At 40.6% G+C, this 23,220-nt stretch overlaps 4 protein-coding genes across 5 annotated transcripts in view; 2 read left to right on the top strand and 2 right to left on the bottom strand.

Moving 5' to 3' along the window:
* On the top strand, positions 1–6,039 carry hpdb (4-hydroxyphenylpyruvate dioxygenase b). Its single transcript, XM_031849370.1, has 14 exons — positions 1–12; positions 2,264–2,290; positions 2,456–2,518; positions 2,859–2,963; positions 3,272–3,314; positions 3,626–3,708; positions 3,848–3,937; positions 4,047–4,150; positions 4,237–4,314; positions 4,884–5,046; positions 5,146–5,217; positions 5,301–5,423; positions 5,676–5,792; positions 5,929–6,039. The coding sequence occupies exons 1-14, from the start codon at positions 1–3 to the stop codon at positions 6,037–6,039; spliced, it is 1,191 nt and encodes a 396-aa protein (XP_031705230.1).
* A 363-nt stretch (positions 6,040–6,402) lies between these two features.
* On the bottom strand, positions 6,403–15,224 carry LOC116384667 (histone-lysine N-methyltransferase SETD1B-like). Its single transcript, XM_031849554.1, has 17 exons — positions 15,046–15,224; positions 14,802–14,906; positions 14,431–14,701; positions 14,222–14,334; positions 13,058–14,083; positions 12,218–12,955; positions 11,998–12,114; positions 11,828–11,906; positions 11,535–11,725; positions 11,210–11,366; positions 10,745–11,125; positions 8,956–9,993; positions 8,393–8,559; positions 8,186–8,311; positions 7,601–7,720; positions 7,075–7,212; positions 6,403–6,975 (listed from the first exon to the last, which is right to left on the bottom strand). Exons 1-17 carry the CDS (start codon positions 15,181–15,183, stop codon positions 6,802–6,804), a joined length of 5,079 nt encoding a protein of 1,692 aa, XP_031705414.1. The 5' UTR covers positions 15,184–15,224; the 3' UTR covers positions 6,403–6,801.
* A 1,378-nt stretch (positions 15,225–16,602) lies between these two features.
* On the bottom strand, positions 16,603–20,327 carry LOC116384518 (calcium release-activated calcium channel protein 1-like). Its single transcript, XM_031849290.1, has 2 exons — positions 19,944–20,327; positions 16,603–18,845 (listed from the first exon to the last, which is right to left on the bottom strand). Exons 1-2 carry the CDS (start codon positions 20,055–20,057, stop codon positions 18,303–18,305), a joined length of 657 nt encoding a protein of 218 aa, XP_031705150.1. The 5' UTR covers positions 20,058–20,327; the 3' UTR covers positions 16,603–18,302.
* A 1,884-nt stretch (positions 20,328–22,211) lies between these two features.
* The window catches only part of kdm2ba (lysine (K)-specific demethylase 2Ba), an 8,899-nt gene continuing 7,890 nt past the window's right edge, over positions 22,212–23,220 (top strand). The window contains exon 1 of one of the 2 annotated variants that reach the window (XM_031849395.1): positions 22,212–22,361. In XM_031849395.1, the coding sequence (XP_031705255.1) occupies positions 22,308–22,361 (54 nt within the window). In that variant the 5' untranslated portion in view covers positions 22,212–22,307. The remainder of the gene's footprint in view (positions 22,362–23,220) is intronic. The other variant, XM_031849394.1, reaches the window with a different exon arrangement.

Below are 23,220 nucleotides of genomic sequence, written 5' to 3'. Positions count from 1 at the left end.
ATGAACCTCCTGGTAACAGCATGAAAAACAAAGATCTTCAGGGATAGTCGCAGTGTGAGCAATGAGAGGTGGGCTCAGAATTCTCATTAGTGAGCTGTTACTGGAATGTGGAGCTGTAACACACAACTAACAAACATGTATTACTCTAGTAAAGCTGCTCAACACGTGCTCTATGGAGGACTTGACTAAATATGTTTCAGGAATAGGCTACTGGCCACACTTTACAATTCAGTTTTCTTTACAAGTCTCTTAGACTATATATTGATTTGCTAGATGTTCAGACTCCATACACTTTGTGGAAGAAGTTTGTGTTTGGAGTTATTGCCTTTTCCACACAGGTCAATGGTCAAATCTGAAAGCTTATACATAATCACGACATACTGAGGGGCTACTTTGTAACTAAGTAAAACCAAAACTTTTAGTATACTCCAATCAGGACACATTTAATGATAGAATACAGGAGTCTGTATGCAAAGGGGGTATCGGTGGCAAGCTGTAAGAGGTATTATTAAGATTATTTATTATTATGATGTAATATTATATCAGACATCCTTACAAGTACCTAAAACTACAACTAAACAAAAACACAACAGAGACAAAATATCCACAGACAAACTATATCAACAAAGTATAAAAACTCTGATACTGTAAGATAAATGGGCACTTGGAATAAATAAAAGGTGAAATTATTGAACAAATATGAATGTTGATCAGAATTGCATAACAGCAACATTAAAAGGGCAATTTCAGATTACTTTTAAAGTTATAAATGTCACTCATATGTTAAGTCATTGCATATCATTAACTTCTGAGATTTTGCACCATCACTCTTTCTTTTTTTATATTTGAAAATACTATTTTGATTTACATTTTTAGAATTAATGGAACATAGCTGATGACAGATTTGGAAGGTTGTAAGAGAAGCTAAATTATACCAAACATGACAAATGTAAACCTAGTAGTTGTTGAATTATTACAATAGAATAATCTGAGTTATTAACCAAGGCATGAGACCGGTGCTGGCAGTGTGAACACTGCTTAGCTTCTTTTAAATCTGAAATTTGTGTTGTATGATTTAAGCACACTGAGCTATCAGAAAAAAAGTGTCTTGTTGTGTGATGAATTATTACGATGTTAACAAATCAATACAAAAGCATTTAAAATGTAATGTGTACAAATTAATTTGATGTAACACTACACCTGCACTTTTTCTTTTTTCTCAAAGAAAGTGCTGTTACTGTATATGGCAGGCTGTAATTCTGCAGCTACAAGTTGTAGTTGTGCATGTATTTGATGTATTTTCTGTAAAAATATGTTCTAGTTTTCAAATTACAATTCAACATAACTTATCATATTATCTTCATATTGTCGTTTGTTCACATATGTCATAATGGACATAGTATAATAAATTAGTAAAGTCTGATTCCATACAGTTTTTCAGATACTGCACTGTTGTATTTTTTGTGCAACAATGTGCACGAAATAAGCTGCACTTTGGGAAGAGCTGGAATCCATGAATTCAACCTATAATGTCACAAAAACAGAGTTCAATCCCTACCAATGGATTGTAGTATCAATAGTATAGCTTTGCTTTCTTTTCTGTAACTCTTTAACTGAAATAATCACAATGATTGGAATGATATACGTGGAGGAGGATCAATGAGAGGGGGGCATTTGTGTTCACACAGCTCACCCACAGCGGGCCAATGAGAGTCCTCCATGAGCGAACCTCCTCTCTCCACTTAAACAATAACATATGGCTGCCTTCTGGGGGAAAAACACTTCTGTAATTCTAAATCTATGTGAAAAAGTTGTTTTGTATTTAGGAGGGATTATGAAGGGACGATATTAAATATGCAAAACAAAATGAGTGTCAGTGCATTAAGTGATAATGAGACCTGTGGTATTTCAACATTTGTTCCCAAGTAGTCATCGTATAACAGGAAAAATGAATCAATACAATCCCTCCTCCTCCTCCCTCTCTTCAAATATCTCCTCCTCACCGGTGGGTGTGAATCTAGAAGTGGATTCCTTCTCTTTAAATTCAGAGATTCACTGCTGATTTCATTCTGACAGTCAGGTCACCAGGAGCAAGATGGTGAGTTACATTTCACTGTAATTTTCAGATGACTTCTTATCTTATTATTAACTGTGATAAAGAGACCTTGTGTTTGCATGGTCATAACATCTGTCAATGTACTTCAGCATGGCTTTGCTTTTCTTTGTAATACAATGACGTCCTGATGTTTTTTTTAAATTATAGACAACATACACAGATAAAGGCGAAAAGGTAGGCTGATAAAACTTTAGTTTGTGTTCATTTTTCTATAGAGTGTCTTTCCCTTTCAACATGCGTTTTTACTTCAACCTTCTATTTGATTTTCTCCCACATGTCCCGTTAGGGGAATGTTTTGACTACATATGACAAAAGCTAAATATTTGTTCTTGTCCTTAGCATGAGCAGGGAAGGTTCCTCTGCTTTGATCACATAACCTTCTGGGTTGGAAATGCAAAACAGGTAAGTTAGCTCAAACTGCTCTGTGTCCAGTTTTTCGGACACATATCTTTTTTTTTTTTCTGACCAACTTTCACACAAATGAAGGAGTAGACTACACAAAGGTAATTGGTTGTCCTGAGGGGTGGAGGGGACAAGGCATGCAAAACCCCAGGTGACATGCATGTGATGCAACTTGAGTGCAGACAGCAAAAACAATCTCTCCAAAATTATTGCAAGGAAGACTGTGCTATCAGAGAGTTTAAGGCCAATATGTGGACATCATGCCGAATTTCAGTTAACTGTAACATTTAAGAGAAATTGCCATGATTTTCTGTTGAATATAAATCATTGTCTTCAACAGGCTGCATCATATTACTGCAACAAGCTGGGATTTGAGCCTCTGGTTTACCGGGGTCTGGAGACAGACAGTCGTGACGTGGTGTCCCATGTCGTCAAACAAGGAAAGGTAAAGCATCGTCAGTGCCTGGAAGTACAGCGCACACATGAGACAATCAGCAAGATTTATTTTAGTGCAACAAAACAATAATGACAAACAGTGTATTCTGCAGGTATTTGACTTTTAGTGAGTATACGTAAAAGAAATTTGTTTAATTACACAACTGATCTCAAAATGTCATAGTTTTCTTGAGTAATGTGGATTGTAACATTAGCTTTAAATAAATAGCTATATTGGACTCAAATTGTGATTTTGCAAATCAAATGATAGAGAAGGAGAGGGTCATGTTTTGATGCTAGATGATTTGTATTTCACAGATCATTTATGTGTTCTCATCTGCCCTCAATCCTGGAAACAAAGGTACGTAGCCTTTTATAGCTGAAGTAGTTATTTGTGTTTGTCAAAATGTCACATGTCAGAATCAACCATACATACTTAATAAATACAAAACTATAATTTTTAAGTTTGAAATGTACATTTTCATCAACAAATTTTTAAGTTACAATTCTAAGAATATAAAACACATTTGTTTGAGAGAGCAAAAAAAGGAGTTGCCACAATACAAATCACTCATATTTTGGCAAACCAAACTTGTACTTACTATGACATGGTTTGATCAGTCACTGTTTTATTTGTCCATTCAAAAAAACATTTTTCTCATATTTTCTCAGAGATGGGCGATCATTTAGTCAAACATGGGGATGGGGTGAAGGATGTTGCATTTACAGTGCAGGACTGTGACTTCCTTGTGCAGGTAACAAAACAGGTTTTCCATTTAAGTGAATTCTTAGCTGTTTTCTAAAGCACTATATACTTTTGAGTTCATAATTAATTGCTGTGAAAGAATGCTATTAAAGTCATATTTTTTACTTACCAAATGTCCTTGTTCACAGAAAGCCAGAGAGCGAGGTGCAGTTATTGTAAAGGAGCCCTGCACCCTGGAGGACAAGCATGGTAAAGTCAGGCTGGCCGTGCTTCAAACGGTAAGACAAGTCTCTAAGTATGAATCCTATGAATTTACATTGAACATTTATTTTCCATATCGATTGAGAAAAAATGCCAGAATTGGAGACTTGCTTGTGTTTGCTGCAGTATGGTGACACCACACACACGTTTGTGGAGAGGGCCGGCTACAGTGGGTTGTTTCTGCCAGGCTTCCAGCTCCCTGACTTCAAGGATCCTTTACTAGCCAAACTGTGAGTGTACATAAGTCCTTATAATGTTTATAAGACGATGAAGACGGAACAACAGCTTATGTTTGTGTGCTTTGGCTTCCATGCAGACCAAGTGGAAAACTGAACTTCATTGATCACGTTGTGGGAAACCAATCGCATGATGAGATGGTCCCAGTGGTGGATTGGTAAAAGACTATCAACTAATCAACTGCTCATCTTTTAGAGAGTTTAGCATGCTGTGTGTCACATGTGATAACAACATTGCTCTTCAGAGCAGTGGGTGAAAAGAGGAGTCCAAGTGTGTCTGGTTCTTACGTAACTCTGCTCGGCACGAGTCAGTGATCAGCATGACTTTGCATTTCCTCAGTGGCTCTCCAGTAGTTTTCCACATCTGGATCTTGTTTTGACCCCATCATATAGGCCAGAAAAGGCGGGGAAGGGCAGTTCTCTTAATGAGCAAGCTCATTGGTTGATCCAGGAGAGAGTAACTTAGGCTGGAGATTTTCGAATGGGAAGAACCTGATGGAACTGGCTCTTAACCAAGAAAAACATTCATTCATGTTTAACAGACTGCAATTCTCCAATTTAGATCATGAGCTAATAATAGCAGCAGTTCTTGGCATGTAAAGAATTAAAATACAACTTGTGTGTTGACCAGTAAAACACACTAAACATTGCAAATGATTTGACCTGTTTGACCCACCATATGAGGTTTGAACTTGCGGCTCTTGATCTCTGGTTTGTGATCTAACAGGTATCAAAGAAACCTTCTCTTTCACCGCTTCTGGTCGGTAGATGACAAGCAGCTTCAGACAGAGTTTAGTGCCTTGAGCTCCATTGTTGTGGCAAACTACGAGGAGACTGTGAAAATGCCCATCAACGAGCCTGCCATGGGGAAGAGAAAGTCTCAAATCCAGGCAATGTTCTTTACACTTTCACATGTGGACTAGAAACAATTTACTTGCACAATAATGGTTAAATAACAGGTAATCCTTTCCCTACATTTTCACTCACAGGAATATGTGGAGTACTACGGAGGTCCAGGAGTGCAACATATAGCCATGAACACATCAGATGTCATCACTGCAGTAAGTCTACAAGACACTTTGGCCTTATGGATGCATTCCAAAACACAGCGACAATAAATCTCTGATGAATCCCTTGTTTGTAGATTCGTAACCTAAAAGAGCGTGGGATGGAGTTCATGTGTGTGCCAGACACCTACTACCACCAACTCAGGGAGAGCTTGAAAGAGTCAAAGGTCAAAATCTCAGAGGACCTCGATGTTCTGCAGGTCAGATCTAAGATCGTATTTGAACACATTTGAACATCATGTTACGTTTGGTCAAAGCATTGATTGTATTGTTTGTCTCCTTTGTTAAGTGTTTGGTATTTGTACTGTAGAGTCTGAGAACATAATTTGCATCAACTGCTGTAATGAGCAAACAAAATGACAACACATGTAGCTATTCAGTATTACCAAAACAAGTGGAGAAATTAATTACAATGTTATTAATTTGTATCTTGTGACCTTACTCATGTCCAGGAACTGAAGATCTTGGTGGACTACGACGACAATGGCTATTTACTTCAGATCTTCACTAAGCCGGTTCAGGATCGCCCCACTGTGTTCTTGGAAGTCATTCAGAGACATAACCACCAGGTGAGGGCGCCACTGGATAGATAACCTTTACAAGGGATATGAAGTATACAGCACATTATTCTATTTCAACATCTGGGCTTGGAGTAGGGCTCACTTTGCTGCCAAAACGCAACTTAAACGCATGATTAATCCACAGGGCTTCGGTGCAGGAAACTTCAAGGCTCTTTTTGAGGCCATCGAAGCAGACCAGAATGCTCGGGGAAATCTGACGATCCTGACAGCAAATGGAGTTTCAAGGAACATGTGATCCCCGTCTTGCAATTGCTTTACAGTTACGGAAAGTCTAAATAACTATCAATTAACTATGAAAAGACACTTTCTGTTGAAGAGTATTACATCAAGGCTTTGATATTGTGAGATACACAATAATAATGTGCAAAGCATGTTGTTTTTTGTGACTTGCATTTTTTTATTACAATGTGATATATATTTTATCTGTCAAAAAGTACTTCATTATAATCTCTCCTGATGTTCATGAAAGATCACCTAATGAGTTGTTTATTAATCCCCATTTAATTATAATGCAACACTTTCTTTTTTCATAAAATGTTCGCAAGAAAACTAATTTTATTGATACAAGCTTGACTCAAGCAAAAACACAACATAAGCTCTCATAAACGAAAACATTTAACTATACACTTCAGTTTGGACATTTGGACCAGAAGGTCAACAGACCTTTCATTGCAACAAAGGCATTTTTGTATTTATTTAATTTACATCCAAATGTTGTGTTTTGTAATGTTTTACCAGAAAATGAGGATTTTGTTTTGTGGTACAGTGGTAACCAGTACTTCACACTATGATTTCATGCTGGACCTCCATTGATAATCCATTACTGTCTTGCATGCTGTTTAGGACAGTTTATTAAACCATTATTCGCTGAGCAGCACCACCACTCATCAGTGAGCTCCTGTAAGGCCTCCAGACTGTACAGTTTTGAATAGTATTAAAATGGCTTTTTTTTTTGACACATCTTCTGGGCGTCACAATCACAACACTTCCTTAGAGATTAGTTCAAGGAGCCCCGGCAGCTATCTGCTCCACACAAACAAGGAATCTTTGTTTCCTCGATGGGAAACTTGTAGTCATATGTGATCTCTTCATTGATGCTTATCGGCTGTCGGGAGTATATCACTATCTTCTTCTGAGAATCCACAGTGATGATCTTTGCATAACAGTTGGGCTGCAAGACAAAAAAGTGTATTTTGCATTAACGATTTTACTCAACAAACCTTGATCTTATCTTTAATCACTTTCATCTCCAACCGCAGCTTATACTCACGTTGCAGCTGTGGTTGATAAACCTGGCTAAGTTCCCAAATTTAGTAGCATCAATGATGGTGTCCTGATCAACCCGGAACAAATAGCTGCTTCCAATGCCCTCCTCCTCGTATCTCTGCTCCCTCATGTCAGCGATGACCTAAGGAGAAAGAAAACAGATGTGCCGATTCATGCGTGTGTTGTTTATCACTGTCACCCTCCTCACACTCTGGGAAAGTACCCAGAATAACCAGTGGGTCCCAGTGGCCCACTGGGCCAAGTCAGGGGAAACGAACAGGGGAGAAGCGGATTAAAAGCTTATCAGTGAAATTTGTTACTAGGGCCGAGTATCGCCATTGATACCCAATATCGATTTGATTAGGGATATTTCACTTACAATACCAACACTGCTTAGTTTGTGTTTGAGAGAGACAGTGATGCGCCCAGAGCAGATATCATTCAAATGATCCGATAATGAACCCTATTTTTCACTAAGGGTGGGTATGAATTTATTTCCAAGCCTTGTAATTAGTTTAAGTTTGTCTTACCTGTCTGATGATCTGGCCCACATACTCAATCACCATCTCATCTGCTGCTATTGGCTCCATTGCAAACAGGCCCCACTCATGAATATGACTCCGGGTGAAACGAATCCTCTTCTTTCGGAACTGATGTATATCGTGACAAAATAAGGCCATTTGTTAACACGGGCTCCAACTGCTGCAAATGCTGACATGACAGTTTACTCCTTTCAGGTAATCATTCAAATACTGTCGTCTACATCGGCTAAAAAATACTGACCACAACAAGGTCTGTGCATATGGACAGACATGGGACTTAGCAAAGTGTTTTGAGCAAAACAAACATTCACATTCACGTTAAAATGAAACCATCTCAATGGCTATATATATATATATATATATAAGAGATATAATGAGATATAATCAAATTTATGTTAAACAGACCCTGACTTGCACACTGATAAAAGATCGTTCCGTTGTTTTTGTTCTATTCAGATAAATAAAGTATGCGGTTTAGGAATGCTAGCAGTTTACAACAAATTCCTATAAAAATATTTTTTTCGTGTTGTTGTCAGGGTTTTTGCAGTTGAGTGTAGTTATCTAATATCTTACCTTCAGCTGGTTGAACTTGACCAGGTCACTGTCACAACTGAAAGAGGACAGCAGGCGACGCTGTTCAGACCTGAAGTCAGATCCAGCACGCAGTGAGACCGGTTGCTGAGCTGGGATGCACATTCCCTGCTGAAATATATGTTGATATTCAGCACTGAATGGAATAAACTGGGCAGAGAGATCCTCACAGTTTCCCCTCATTAATACCTGAGTACTTGTAGATGGAAGCTCAGAGGCCAGCTTTGCGTTGTTGAGGTTTTTCATCTTATCTTTCCTGCTAATTTTGTAGAATCCTTCACTGCGAGCAGAGCCGGTCCTGTGTTTTGGCTGCCAGGATTTATGTTCCCCACTCTTCTCCGTGAGGACCTTTGTCAGTGAGCAGCAAGTTAAGGATGTAAAGCACAGATTACTTACAATACTGTGTGTCAAGCACATGAGGTTACTGATTTATCTGAATTCATTATTTATGTGTAAATTGATGTTTCAATAGCAAACCTTCCAAGGAATATGCAACAGAACTGCACACTTGATACTTAACTACAACATTATAATGGCTTTCCCCACGATGTATTGTGTTTAATTGGTAGGGTTTGATTTTTTTCTTAGATATTAGGATAAAAAGAATACATTACATTAGGGAATTAATCTCAGCCATTTGTGTATTGGACATGATTAAATCTATTAATACGTCATCAGTTACTCAGTTCACTTTCTGTAAACTCCTGTTGACCTCGTTTAATTTCAACATGAAACTCTGTTAAAAAGGATATGAGGGTGAGATGTCCACAGGGTGTCACTGATCCACCCCAAGCCATTATCCCGCACTTGCAGCCTTTCATATGTACACTGCAGCAGCCTTTCATCTTCTTCATCCAGGCCCTCCCTCCAAACACTATGCAGTATCCTCCTCTCCTCACACAGTGAGCGCCACCTGTGAAGATGACCGTGAGAGGTGAGAGAACCAGTCAACCTTTTAAGCGATCTCCGCCGATGATGGATTCTCCACCTCCTCTTTAGCCTCCTCCACTGTTCTCTCCTCAATGAGGATCTCTCTGTCTCTCTGCTGTACTCCTCATCCAGGAGCCCAGGCATGTTCTCCAGTCCCTGCAAGGGCTTCTTTTTCACACCTGAATCGATCGGCGTGCCCTTTTCGTCGGCAGAGTCGGATGAAGAGAGGCTGCATGGAGAGGACACTGAGATGGGAGACCCTCCGAGAGAATCATATAACGGGGGCTGAAAGGTCGTCCCCGTTTGTGTTTTCCTCCTGTGGACTATGGCTCTTTGGGGTAGGACGATGTCTCTTCCAGGAGTCTTTGGGGCCGTGACATATGGATTGCACAGGTGTGGCACAGGTGGTGGGCTACAAAGAGTTGGGCACATCACTGTGCTACCTGATGACATGGTTGTCCCTCTGCCCGGTGTTGCTGGAGCTCTCCCAGAATTATCCTGCGTCCATCCACGTCTGTCCTCTCTACCAGGAGTTTTGGGCATATCCTGGTATGATGGGTACGAGGCCGGGGGATCAGAGGGAGCTAGATTGAGCTCGGTGCCTGTCGGAAAGAGGGAGAAGACTTCATCGGCCGAGTCCTCACTTTCCAGTTCAGCCACTATCCCCTTGCCTGGTGTTTGTGGTTGTTGCACCTCCTCCTCAGGGGATGTGGGTTTGCTTCTCATCAGAAGATCAGGGTCACTGTCCAGAAAGCAGCCAGTCGGAGTAAGAGGCCTCAGGTTTTCTATGATCCCGGATGACTCTTCCTCTTCCGTCCAGTCAGGGCTTTCCATCTCCACATCAAGGTGTAGCTCTGCTGCTACACAGATAAATAAGAAGAACACGTTACAAAATCATATTTTCACCACCATTTTCTCTCAATACGTTTGTTCCATTGTTCACACAATTTACCGTGAAACTGTGTACACACCAGAGGAGGAATTGTAATAACTTGTTTTTGTCCAATACTTACATCTACTTACAATACCTACTTACTAAAAATACCTGCAACGCTAATGACGTTCCCATCAGCCTCAGCTGTAGTTTGTGTTTGTTGCTAACTGGCATGCCGGTTTTTAGCATTTAGCTCAAAGCAACGCTGTTCCTAAATACAGCCTCGCAAAGCAGCTAGCATGGCTGTTAAAAGTTACTAGAATGATCTGTAATAACATTCATGCACATTGAGGATTAATACTTCATACCTACTGTATGTCAAACAATGTCTCCTAAACCTTTACTTTTGATTTTGTCCCGATTAGGGGCCAGAAAAATAAGATCTACTTGAAACAGTAACATGTTAAAATAACCATCATTTACAAACTGTTAATTGATAGTCAGTTAAACTAAAATAGCTGATCAGGAGATGATAACAATTGCATTGTGATTATATTAGTAAACTATGTGTTAGGAGTTTATTGTTTCACACACATTATAACATTCATATACTATATTACTAATAATTTGTAAAGATTATAAATTATAATTTTCTTGTTTGTTAACAGTAAAATAACTATTAACTAATTTAACACATATTGATGATGGTTATTATTAAGTGTTTTAATCTACAGCACCTGGACGTCCTATAGGTGACAGATGGTTCTCAGGTTCGCTAGTTTGGAGCTCCATCATGACATCCGAGTCACAGGTGTCCTGTTGACAGGATGTGTACTGGTTCTCCTCAGTTTCCTCCTCATGAGATGGACCTGACCAGTCCTGAAGGCCCAGCTCCAGCTGAGCTCCAGGGGTTAGCGGGGCTGAGGGGGTGACGGGGGGCTGAAGTTCCATCGACTCTTCATCGGACGATATGACAATACACACCTCCTCCATTTCTTCATCTTCCGGACTGAGGTCAGAGCAGGACGAGTCCTCAAAGCTCTCTGAGAACGAGTCAGAGGAGTCAAAGTCTGACGAGGACTCGCTTTCCTCTGAGGAGCTGCTCTCTGAAGAAGTATCTGTAACAAAGAAACATAAAATATTTACTCACAAGTATGTTCATAAGTGTTCAATGTGTGAACTGTATGACCGTTTTAACGTACCGCTACCTAAGCACTGCACTCCATCACTCGTTTCGAAGATGACAGCATTTTTATCCTCTGTGTGTTTTTGAGCGAACTCCTTGTCTTCCTCCGGGTGACTATCGTCATCATCGTCATCATCATCACCATCATCACCATCATCATCATCTCTGTCACACTAATTAGAGCACAAGTTATATTATGAAATCTTAACATATAGACTATAGATCAAGATGTGATTTAATTCATTTGAAAGCAGATGTATTTTTAAGAACTGAAAACAAATGACAGGCTCTGAACGACAGGCTTTGTTTGTAATTACTTTTTGTTCAAAATCTCTATTCACCAGATTTTGATGAGCATCATCAACTGGCACAACAGCCTCCACTTTGTCTGATGTTGTTTCTTCATCTTGAAGTGTGTTGTCTTCATCTTTCCCTTCATCATCATGATCACTGTCGAGCTCGTGTGGTCTTGCATGTCTGCGTTTGGCTCTCTCAGAGGCAGGTCTCACTTTGTCCTCCCCCTGTTTCACATCTTCATGGAAAGAGAGCAACACAGTTGATCAAGCTACAGTCTAGAAGAGACAAATGAGTTATAATGTAGTAAATGAGGGTTAATTGCAATAAAAAAACTAACCTGAGCTTTCGTGAGTCGAACACGACCCATTTTCTATCTCTTCTGATGTAGCAGTATCATTGGCTCTTTTCCTTTTTACCTGCATAACAAGTTATTTTCCATTACATTCATTTATGCATCACTCAGCTGTCGCATGGTGCTGTGTTTCATATAACAGTACAATAGTTTACCTTGAAGGACGGCAGTGGAGGTTTTTTGCCCTGGCCACTGATGTGACTTGGGGGATTTATTCGTTTGTTCCTCTCTTCAACACTTGCTGCTCCACTTTTCAAAGGACATACTTGTGTCTTGTGAATTAAACAACAATAATAATGAACCTATAGGCTTCAAAAGGTCAGACATTTTTTTCTTCATTTCATTAACCATTCTATGAGACAATAAAGAACTTACCTTTCTTTTCTTCTCTTGGCAGTCCCACCAGTCCTCAAATGCCTTGAAAGCGACCGCTTCAATCATTCTACGTGTCATGTCCTTCTTAATGATTGACTTCAGTTCATCCATGATGATTTCTAAAACTTTGTCTACTGTGACCTTATGAGGGTTTACCCACACAAGCGGGTAGTCTGGGGGTGGCACAAAGGGGTTAAACCTGGGGAAATGTGGAGCGGGCCAGGGTGGTCCAGGGAACGGTAAAGGTGCACCGCCATGCATTGGAGGATTCTCCTTATCCAAAGGGAGTGCAGGACGCATGGGTAAGGGGTAGGTGTGCACAGGGGGAGGAACAGAGGGCAGCACCATCAAACCTGGAGGGGGTCTGAGAAAAGTTGGTGCGGGAGGAATAGAAGTAGGAGCTGGAAAAGGTGGAGGAGGAATGGAGATGCCGGTGTGATGGCCCGGAGGTGGGATCCAACCTGGAGGTGGGATGGGGATGGTGCCATTTGGCAGCCGAGGTGGGACAGGTGGAACAGATGGGGGAAAGGGAGGAATGGGGAAAGGGAAATGGGTGACTGGTGGATGGAAGCACCCATATTTAATGGCAGGAGGAGCTATGGAGGTAGAGAGTTGAGGAGTGCTATTGAGAGAAAACGACAGAGGGTGAAGAAGAGAGGAGCTCTGTTTTGCAGGCGTCAAAGCTCTGGAAGTTCTGTTATTTGAGTGCTTCTTATTCTCATTTGCTGCATGATGATCCTGAGAATGTCACAAACAAATATGAGTCACTAATTTGCGGCACAACATAAATACTTCTATACCAACATATAACTTGTTTATGTAAATATCTGGAGGAGTTACCTCTGGACGTGAGAATGACTGGAGCCTTTCTTCCTCGTTTTCGTGGTTTGCGTGAGCCTTCCTCTCAAAATGTGTGAGATCAGATGGAGTCTCTGAGTTTCTTGTTAAAAACAAAACAGCTTGAGTAGTTTCGTCCTCTTCATTTTCAGTGAGTGGTGTTGGACTGACATCCACCAGATCGCTGTAGGAGTGCTGGTGGCCGGTTGTGAAGTCACAAGACGTCAGAGTGCCAACAAGCGAGTCATCCGAGAGAGGGGAGGCATTGGCAGAGCAAGGTGAAGTTGGGCTGTCCTGAGAGTGCACATCAGCCTCATAAGTCTTTCTATCAAAGTATGGAGGGTCAGATATCTGACTGTTTACCAGCAAACTTTCAATGCGTGAGTCCAAACTCTCTACCTCTGGCTGGGGGCTACTAGAGGAACAGTTACCAGCAGATGGAGATAAGTCTGATATGCATGCACGGTCATCATGTGGGGAAGATGCCGCTGTCTGCCGGTCAACTGTGAAATTAATGCTCACGATGCTAAAAGAATTGTCTCCGGACTCCTGACACGGGGATGCAAGGTTAAAGGAAGCGTCTGTGTTATTGTGAGAAGAGGATTGTGCATTGTGACCCCACAGAGCAAGCTGCTGGCTGCTAGTTTGTATTTGGGAAGAGAGGGGGTGTGGGGCCTGTGGTTGGCAATGTTTCAAAATAAAGTTGAAATCTGAGACTTCACCAGATCCCCTGTGATACCTTGCAGGTTTACGATGGCAGAGCTCACTCCTTAAAGGTTTGTGAACACTGTAGGTGGAGGGCTCCCCCTGGAGGACTGGAGTTGCCTGAAGGCTGGAGTAACAAGAGTCCTGGGAGAGAGGAGTTGCAGACAAGCAAGGAGTATGGGGGGTTCCCTGAGAACGTGGCGTAAGCCCAAAGCTGCAAGGTGTATCGTGCCAAATACTGGAGTAGGCTGTGTCCAGAGAGAGGGGTGTGGCGATGCTGGTGGGGCTGGAGATACTCCCTCGTCGGTGTGTGGCTGTGCTGCCCTGTAAGACATGGATAATACAGAGGACACAAGATAAGCGCGGAGAAATATTATCCCTAAAATAAATATGAATTCAACTGGTTGATAGGTATTGAATATATGATTACTTCACAATTATAAGCAGATGTAAAATGTTTACCAGCAAACTGTCGATGAAGCTTTGAATAGCTCGCTCGTTGCTGCCCACTGGCAGCGTCCACGGAGTAGGAAGACCACTTAAGAGGAGCTGGAGATACCGCGCCCTGTTCTCTCCTGAGGAAGGTTGCATGTTACAATCAATCAACAAATTCAGCTAAATTCATATTTATACAATACATAAAAAGTTGTGAGGTATTCCTAAGTAATTACCTTTGGGATCTATTTCCACATGAATAATGTTTCCCATCACTGACGTCTGATGGAGGTGCTGAACAGCTTCCTTTGCAGCCCGCACTGTGTCGAAGACGACTTTTGCGACCCCTAAATGCTTCTTGTTCTTAGGATTGTAAAATATCTCCACGTCTTCAATGTTCCCATATTTATTGCACATATTGGTCAAGAACGTCTCCCTCACATTGTCGTTCAACCTGGAAAATGTCACTTCTTTGGGAGGAACAGGGCCAACATGCCATTCATCAAACTGAAAGGACATAGGTAAACAACATTTATTATTATTATTATTATTGTTATCATTGTATCTGTATTGCTATAATGATTAACATGATGTCTATAAATGTTACCTTCAATTTAGAAATCAAAAGGTCAGTGTTGCTGCATTTGCTCCACAGGCGGCAGACCCGCGGATCTCTGACGGTCTCCACAGGAAACAGACCTAAGTCCTCCACCTGTTGATGTAAACAACGCGCATCACTATAATGGAAAACATGCATGCTTGTTTGGCGCAATATTATAGCGCGAAAATATGCTGACAAGCAATTCATCTAAGACAGACAGACAACACAGAGATATTAATATAATGCTCACGGGTATGTTAAACTGTTGTCCGTCATAACGGTACACTTTGTACAGTCCTTTTGTCAGTGCAGGGTCAATCATCAACTTGCAACTTCTCCAGTGCTGAGGCGGTGTCTCTCTCTCAGTAGTTTGTTGTTCGCTTTCCATCACATTCGTCAAAACCTTGGAAATATGACACAATAGCGCGATAAACATGGCTGTTAGCTCTCGCTCACTGCAGGTTAACACGCCCCAACAGGTGATGGAGAGCATCACCTGTAACGTTCTCCTTCTCTAAGAGATAACCTGGTTGTGACATGGAACACGTCAAAACACTTCAAGTTAAGTCGAACAAAACGATGTTTATCTTGCTTACCTGTTCAAAAGTTGTATCCTTTGGTGGAGCAACATTGTGGAAAAGCAGCTGTGCTTTTCGGTGTTTTCACACTAAGCCGCACAGGTTGGACATCGGATCCATCCGCCCGGAGACAGAGACGGAATATAGATCCTTCGGTGAGGCGGAGGAACACGAAGCGTTGGAGGAAGGCGTATTAACAGGTGACAGGTGTGTCTCCAGGCACCTTCGGGAGTTTATAATACAGTCATTTGTTGACGATTCATGAATAGTACATCGAATGGCAACAAGTAGGCCTAAATTTAATATTGTAAATTGTGCCTTACAACTACAATAAAACAATGAAAAAGTGACAAAGTAGATACAGATTATTTGGAGATTATATTTATATATAGATGACTATGTATAGATATTGAATAAAATCAAGAATATTGATATTAATATACATATCACAGTCATATTTGTATTATAATTTGTATTGTATTGTGCAAAATATACAAAATATTGTATTATACTGTATATATGTACATATATAGTGTAGTGTTTATGTATAATAATACTGCAATACTATCTTTCTGTGGTACCCTGAGGTGCATCCTTTCTTGTTGGGTGCAGAGCAGACTTACAACAAGACAAAGTCCTGATCAAGTAACTCTGGTCATCGGGCCAGAATGTCATCACATATATTCAGCTATCAAGCTACACAAACTGCTCATGGGCCCAACTCATGTTACCTGCTGTGTATATACATCATTATTATTACTTTTAACGAGTGATATCGACTATTAGTGTGTAATCACTGGATAGAACTAAAAAGTCAAACACTTTTATTCACAATTAATTTGTGGCAATAAAACTCTACTCTGACAGGGAGAAGAGGCCAGAAGGAAAACCAATGCCGTGCTATAGGCTACTTAAGAGTGCTCAGCCAAATACAGGGAAAATGTGGACGACTTATTCAGACAAGCAACAAAACAAACAGTAATGGTGACAAGAGTGTCAGAAAAAGTCAGAGAGCGGAGGAGTTTGTGTGCCTTGTTGTGATGCACGCTCATCAATGTCACTTCAACTGCATGTCCGGACACATTTCCTGTGTGGTTTTCCTTTTGACGCCATAGTTTTAAATACATTTTATACAATACAATTAAAGTGTTCTTCGGTTTGTTTTTCCTGGCATTTTTTTAATACATGCAAAAGTAAAATAGCAAATACTAATAAAAAAAAAACTCAAATGATCTCAGATGCGTTTTATTCTCAAACCGGTAACCACCACAAAAAGTCCAGGTTATAGTAAAACATCACACAAATGCAAGACTTAAAACACAGTATTTACTAAAAAATAAAACATTATAAAGCTGTGCATTGACACAAGCAGTGGGACCTCTCCATATACAGTAACATACAAACCTATAAATAAACCACAAAAAAATGAACCAAAGAAAAATGCCTTTCGTTTGCATTGATCTTTTTCTAAAGAAGGTGCGTCAGGCAATTACTATCAGAAGTGTTCCAGAGTGTGTGCAGTCCACATGAATGAACCATGTCTTCATTTTATTCCTTGTGAAAAGTCTTTAAGAAACACCACCAACAGTGCTTTGCAGAGGCGTAACGACCATTTTACTAAACAGTCTGTCAGGCACAAACCCCTTATGGCTCCTTGTTCTCTGCTACGTGTCACAGACATATTATCATCCGGTCGGGACCATACGAATGCAAATTTTGGAGCTTGTACATAACAATGACTCAGAGCATGTGTCATGACCATGGCATTCCCATGATATAATTACAGTATGTTACAACTATGGGATATGATATATTATGAAAATGTCATGACACCGTCACATGAGAATAACTGATGAAAATGAATTAGCTCTAAATATGTGGACATTTTCTTATTTGAGTTTCTGTCACCAAGTTAGCAGTAAAGATGATGAAGAAAAGTACCGAAAATGGTCAAAGCCAAGTAAAGCTATTTAGAAATGTGCCACGGGACAAAAAGAACACATTCTATATTTCACACTTAGACAATCTGTAACCCAAACAACGTGCCAACACGCTCAAGCTTGTAAACTATGACAAGTACAAAACATACAAACCCGACAATTCCAACACGTGCATGCTTTGTGATAATACATTCAACAGTACTTTTTAAAAAGCCAGTAACAAGTGTACAGATTACAGTATATTCACAAAATCAGCGTGAAAGAGAAAATTTCTCTTTTTTTTAACCAGAGATTGATTTTACAAGAGTACACAGACTTTGCCATCAGGCTCAAAATGCTGCCCTTAATAACTCATTTTGGTTGTCATTAAACCCTTGCTATAGAACTATTTGCACTGCAGTAAGACACTTTGGTTAAAAGCATTCCCTTGTTTATTTTTAGGAAGTGATATTTCGCCTCAGATTGCACAAAAATACTATAGGTTTGATACATTGCATTTGTTTTTTGGAAGTTCCTACAAGCAACCCTTCAGTCCGGTGAGTATGAGCGTGTGTATAAAAACGGCACCAGCACAGAGACCGTGTAAATGTTTTAAAAGGACGCAACTTGTTCCTTAATTTTGGTTTTAGTGTATTTAGCCAGTGATTCTAATATAATTGATATTTCAGTAATTCATATTCAAGGTTATCAGCTGTGGCTCAGTGGGTAGAGTGGGTCGTCCATCTGTATTGCTAAGAAAGGCTTGGTAAGGCGCCCTACAAAGCCTAATTTAAAGCCAGGCAAACAGGAGAAATCAATGCAATCCACCACGGGACAGTAATAAGGCCACAGGTGGACGCTAAAAAGCTCGACAGATCAAGCTTGCAATTCTCCCCCCAAAAAGACATGGGAGCACAGTTCATAAACATGATAAATAAAGCTTTTATAAGAGATTTCACAATAAAGGCATTGTTGAATGTCCGCTGCAGTTGTGTGCTAGCCGGCTATAATCAAGGGAAATGGATGGCGGTCTTCAGGTCGTCATTCTCACCCCTGTGGTCCAGCTGGTTCTGGAGCTGAATGACCTGTTCCAGCTCTTTGATCTGCCGGTCCGTTTTGTGACTGACGAGCGTGCGGTAAAAGTGGACGGCGAAGATGATAAAAACGAGTCCAAATGGCACCATGATGCAGGTGGAGGCAATGGCTGCGGCCTGACCGGAACTTATGCTCTTGTCGTCGTCTGTGTTTTTGAGGGGTAAAAACTTCACCCAGCACAAGAGCATCACCTCCGTCAGGAAGAGGAGGGTGCCGATGACCGTGGAGAAAGCCCAGGCCAGTTCTATGTGGTGGTGCATGCGCTCGTGGGGAGACTCGTTGACGGAGTTGAGGTTGTGAACATTGCTGACCGCCTCGAGATTTGGAAGGATGCAGGTGCTGACCATAAGGGCGAAGAGGTGTACGGCAACAAGAACTGTGGTGCAGGCACTGAAGGCTATCAGCAGCCCTGGAGGATACGGATGATCGGGCTCCAGCTGTACCTCCACCATGGCAACCTGGGAACATCATAGAAGGAAAATATCTCTTCCCCACTTGATGACTGAATATCAACATATGACTGTGCAACTGCCGAAATCCTTTTAAACCAGACTGCATCAGTTAGCAACACGATGGACATGGCTGTCATATTTATATTACTGTATATGTGTACATAGTCTAATAAAGACAACTTTAAATCACTCAGTTTTCTACCAGTTGTTATCCACCATACAGTAAGGACTATGTAAATCAATCACATCAAATGTAACAATGAAAGTCTTCTCAGATGTGGCAGCTTCTCCTAAATCTTACCAAATAGCAGCTCGTGGTCAAAAGTTCAAACCTAGGTGTTATCATAAAGCTATTTGAGGGCCCCTTAATTGCAATAAGAGCAGGGCAACTGCATTATTGTAAATGCATCGCTTACAGACCAATTTATACATCAATTATATGCATGTCAAGCCTTATATGCAGATAAGCCAAAAGAGAACTGCAAATGGTCACTAAAGAGTTGCCTCTAGAGAGAGACACGTGGAGCAAGGTTCATATATCTGAGTCATTAACACTACATTTCAGAAATAAATATGGCTATTTGTAAACTTTTTGTATGTCAATATATTAAATTGTACGTTGAAAAAAAAAAAAAAAAAAAAAAAGACTAATCAATAAAGTGCCTCTGTGCGGTCTAGTTGTTAGGGCGGAAGATCAGCCCACACGTGATGGAGAGCACACAAACCCTCTGAAGTTTAAACAGTGTGGTCTTGATCCGTCAACATTGGTGCACCGTGAGAAACATCTCGTGCAAGGTCACGCATGACAAAACGTAGGAGTGCACAGTTTATTTGAGATATTGTGACCTTCGTCTTTTTCACGTAGGCCTACTAATTCAATTTCGCTGCCCGTGCAGAATTCAGACGGTAATAAAAAACAGTAACTATGAACGCACAGGAGCCGTCATTAGGCCTGTAAAGTGTCGTGATCGCCGCTGGCCTTTGCAAAACAATCACCTGCGTCACATATATGCGTTCAGTTCATGCGGATGGCCTAAACCGAGTTTGCGTCCATGCAGTTAAAAAGGCTGCAGAGCAACAGGAACCAGTGAAAAACTAACTTACCATCGCGAATCCGGACAACAGAGCTGAAGTGCGGCTGGTGGCTTTTAACTTGGCTCGACTCAAGTACAGTTTCCTCCATGACAGAGCCTGCATGGAGTGCTCGTTCAAACTCATTCCGAAAGTTGGCTACAAGTTAGGCTACTGTCTGTTATTTTTTTTTTTTTTACAAATATGTAGTTATGAACCGGATTGATTTACAGAATTGCACTCGATGAAGTAGACGGATGGAAAAGGCACGCGCGGGGAATTTGGCTCCGATGAAGTACAGCATGAAATGAACAGTAACGCTAAGCACAGACAGCTATCAAACTATGTCGAAACTCTTCTGCAACAGCTGACCGACTCCGTCAGTCTATCAGGAAACACAAGATACCCACAATCCAATGCTCCTCACGAGCAGCCGGAGCTGCAGTCCGCCTCCTCGCGTAACTTATTCGTCATGAAGTTTGTCTTTTCATTTACGAGTAATGTAGCTCCTCAAAATACACCCGAATTATGCCATGCACTGTAGTGCAATTACGAGTGGCTTGTCGTTGCTGCTCACACTGACCCTGCAGTTTAGAATTAATCCGAAAATCCGAGCAATTAAGCCAAAATATACATATATTAATCTAAACAGTCTGGTGATGTATTTTATGAACACCACCACAACCAAAATAGTGACACCATGAATTGTTTTTTATTGCCGTGTCCTCTTTACATTAACAGTGATATCACTTACAATCTCATTCATATAAACTGTCTCCAGAATATAATAGATATAGATTTATTTTACAATAGGCTTAAATACAAACATATAATTAAATTGAAGTTTTAAACACAACAAAACTAAAAGCTTGTTTTTGTTGTGGTGCTCCTGCAGCACAGGGGAAACTTTAGAGCAATTTGAATTCTGCTGTCACTTGAAGGTTGTTTCCGTAAGATTTAGGAGGTTTTTGCAAGTCTCCCTGTGTGAGTTCACACATCTAACCACGAGTAAACAAGGCAAGAGTACCCCATTGGCAGTGAGCAGTCCTCCACTACCTAAGGGCAGACAAACACAGAACATCTCAGGGGAAACAATCTAATGCGGAGTTGATTTTTCAAGAGAACAGAACAAGCAAAGCGTAATTTGTGGCACAAATTTGTACCAATTAATTCACAAAAAAAATTGAAATGGGGCCCTGCTGAATAAACATTAAAAACTTTAAAATAAACATGGCTCGTAATACAAAATATCAGCATAAGACAGAAAATCAGTAATATTAATTCCCGAAATAGGCCTACACCGTTTAACTTTATTTTTACACCAGCTTTAATAACCTTCCTTGACATGGTTGTAATACAACTGAATTCTGTTATAAAAAAACAAACTGTCTGCCAGAAACATATTCTTCAGACTACCACTGGATGACGCCAGAGTAAGAGCATAATGGCTTTACATAATTCCTTATGATATCATCATCATTATATCATGCAGTCCAATCCTGAGTAAGCCAGAGACACATTTGTTGTTGTGTTGGCTCTGTACGCAAGTATACTGGATCTTAAATGAAGCAATAACGTTGAGATTAAAGTCTTATCAATATCAGATCTGAACAAGATATAAAGAATGAACAAAATGTATTGTGCAGATTATCAAAGTCATTGAATTAAACATCTAACAGCAAATATTGTGCAATCAATGATGATGTTTGTGATTAATAGACATCAGTAGACTCTTGAATTATTGGCGGTACTTGTGTCTGGTGTTCAAAAGGTGAAACCTGCTCAGGTGAAGTCAGACAAAACCACTTACAATGTTTCACCATTAAGCAACCATCCTTACCGACACCAACCCTTTATGACACATCTTGTTAAGTAATTTAATTCAACGGCCTGAATTTAACCTGTCCCAGGACTCACACTGACTCACTTCACACGAAAACAGAAGAAGCTAAGACGGACGTGTGTAGGAGTGAACCATCTTGTGTTTCCTGCTGATCTGCATTTCCTGTTGCATCGATGCTGCTATCAAGTTATACATTAATAATCGGTGCAACGAATGCCAAGGTTTTTGCGACGCTATGAAGCGCCAAGTTTTGTATAGTTGCCTTACTTAACTGTCATATACACTATTTCACATTTTAAAAAAACCTGTATAATCAACTTTTTGCTCGACTCTTTGTTTTTGCTAAACCAAATGCTGTAACTAGGTGCATAAAGTAACCAGGAAGTTGGTGTTCCCCGTGTTTCCCATGGTTCATGAACATAGCACAATTACCAGCTGCCTGTGTTGGTGCGATGTGAAGGAGGAGGGAGAGGGAGGGGGAGTGCGCTAAGCTGGATGCTTGTTCAGCCATGTTAGTTTTCTCTGCTGTTCACGAACGATGAGAGAGAGGAGCCATGGCCTTGTCATTGAGCGGAGACGATGAGGAATATGATTCAGAGTCTGAGCAGGTCAGAGCTGCTACATTTCATTACATAACCTCTGTGTACACACGGATGTTTTTGTCAAAAGTGTGCTGCGAGAAAGAAAGCCTTTTGTGAGCGGAATGGTGTGTTTTTTCTCTCTCCAGTTTGCTTCAGGTTAACGTGAGGTTCTCACCCGCTCTTCTTCTTCTGTTTTCAGTCGGGTTGAAACCTCCTTTAACCGGGTTATAGAGGTGAATAACGTTGCTGAGCTAAATGTTGTGTTCACGGAGTGTTTGTAGACTCATCAGAATTGATTCCCTGCACGTCCAAAACACACCGTGTCTTCTCCTCCTCGGACACCATCTATCATGTTAGCATAACTGACCCAGTTCGTACTGACCACCTCTTAAAACACCTCTCATCCTGTTATTGTGTGGCTGTGAACCAGAACCTCCGTGTACCCCCATTAAGCTGTTAAGAGCACAACAACTTCAATACTGGTAAAAAAAAGCTCTGATTCACACATGTACGTTAACCTCACACATGTCCTGTAAGAACGGAACAAATGCATACTTGTGATTCATTTCCTCACACTTACTAAACTTGCCTTTTCACTCTGTGCCTTTAAGAAGGCTTTAGGCAAAATATTGTCTAGGCAGGGACCAAGGAGGGGGATGGGTTTATGGAACAATGAAGTGGCTCTACTTCCAGTAGTTCCCAAACTGGGGTCCAGTGACCCCTCAAACCTCTGGGGGGGTAGTGGTTGGTTTGATTTCAACACTATTTTGTCCACTTGTTCTGCACCAGGAGGAGGAATATGGTGGTGATTTATGTCAGAAGTTGCACTATATATATATATATATATATATATATATATATATATATATATATATATATATATATA

The sequence above is a fragment of the Anarrhichthys ocellatus genome, unplaced genomic scaffold (assembly GCF_004355925.1).
Source record: "Anarrhichthys ocellatus isolate YVR2014 unplaced genomic scaffold, GSC_Weel_1.0 scaffold9, whole genome shotgun sequence".
NCBI classification, from domain to species: Eukaryota; Metazoa; Chordata; class Actinopteri; order Perciformes; family Anarhichadidae; genus Anarrhichthys; species Anarrhichthys ocellatus.
The sequence above is the reverse complement of the archived record's forward strand: the minus strand, read 5'-3'. Positions and strand labels throughout refer to the sequence as shown.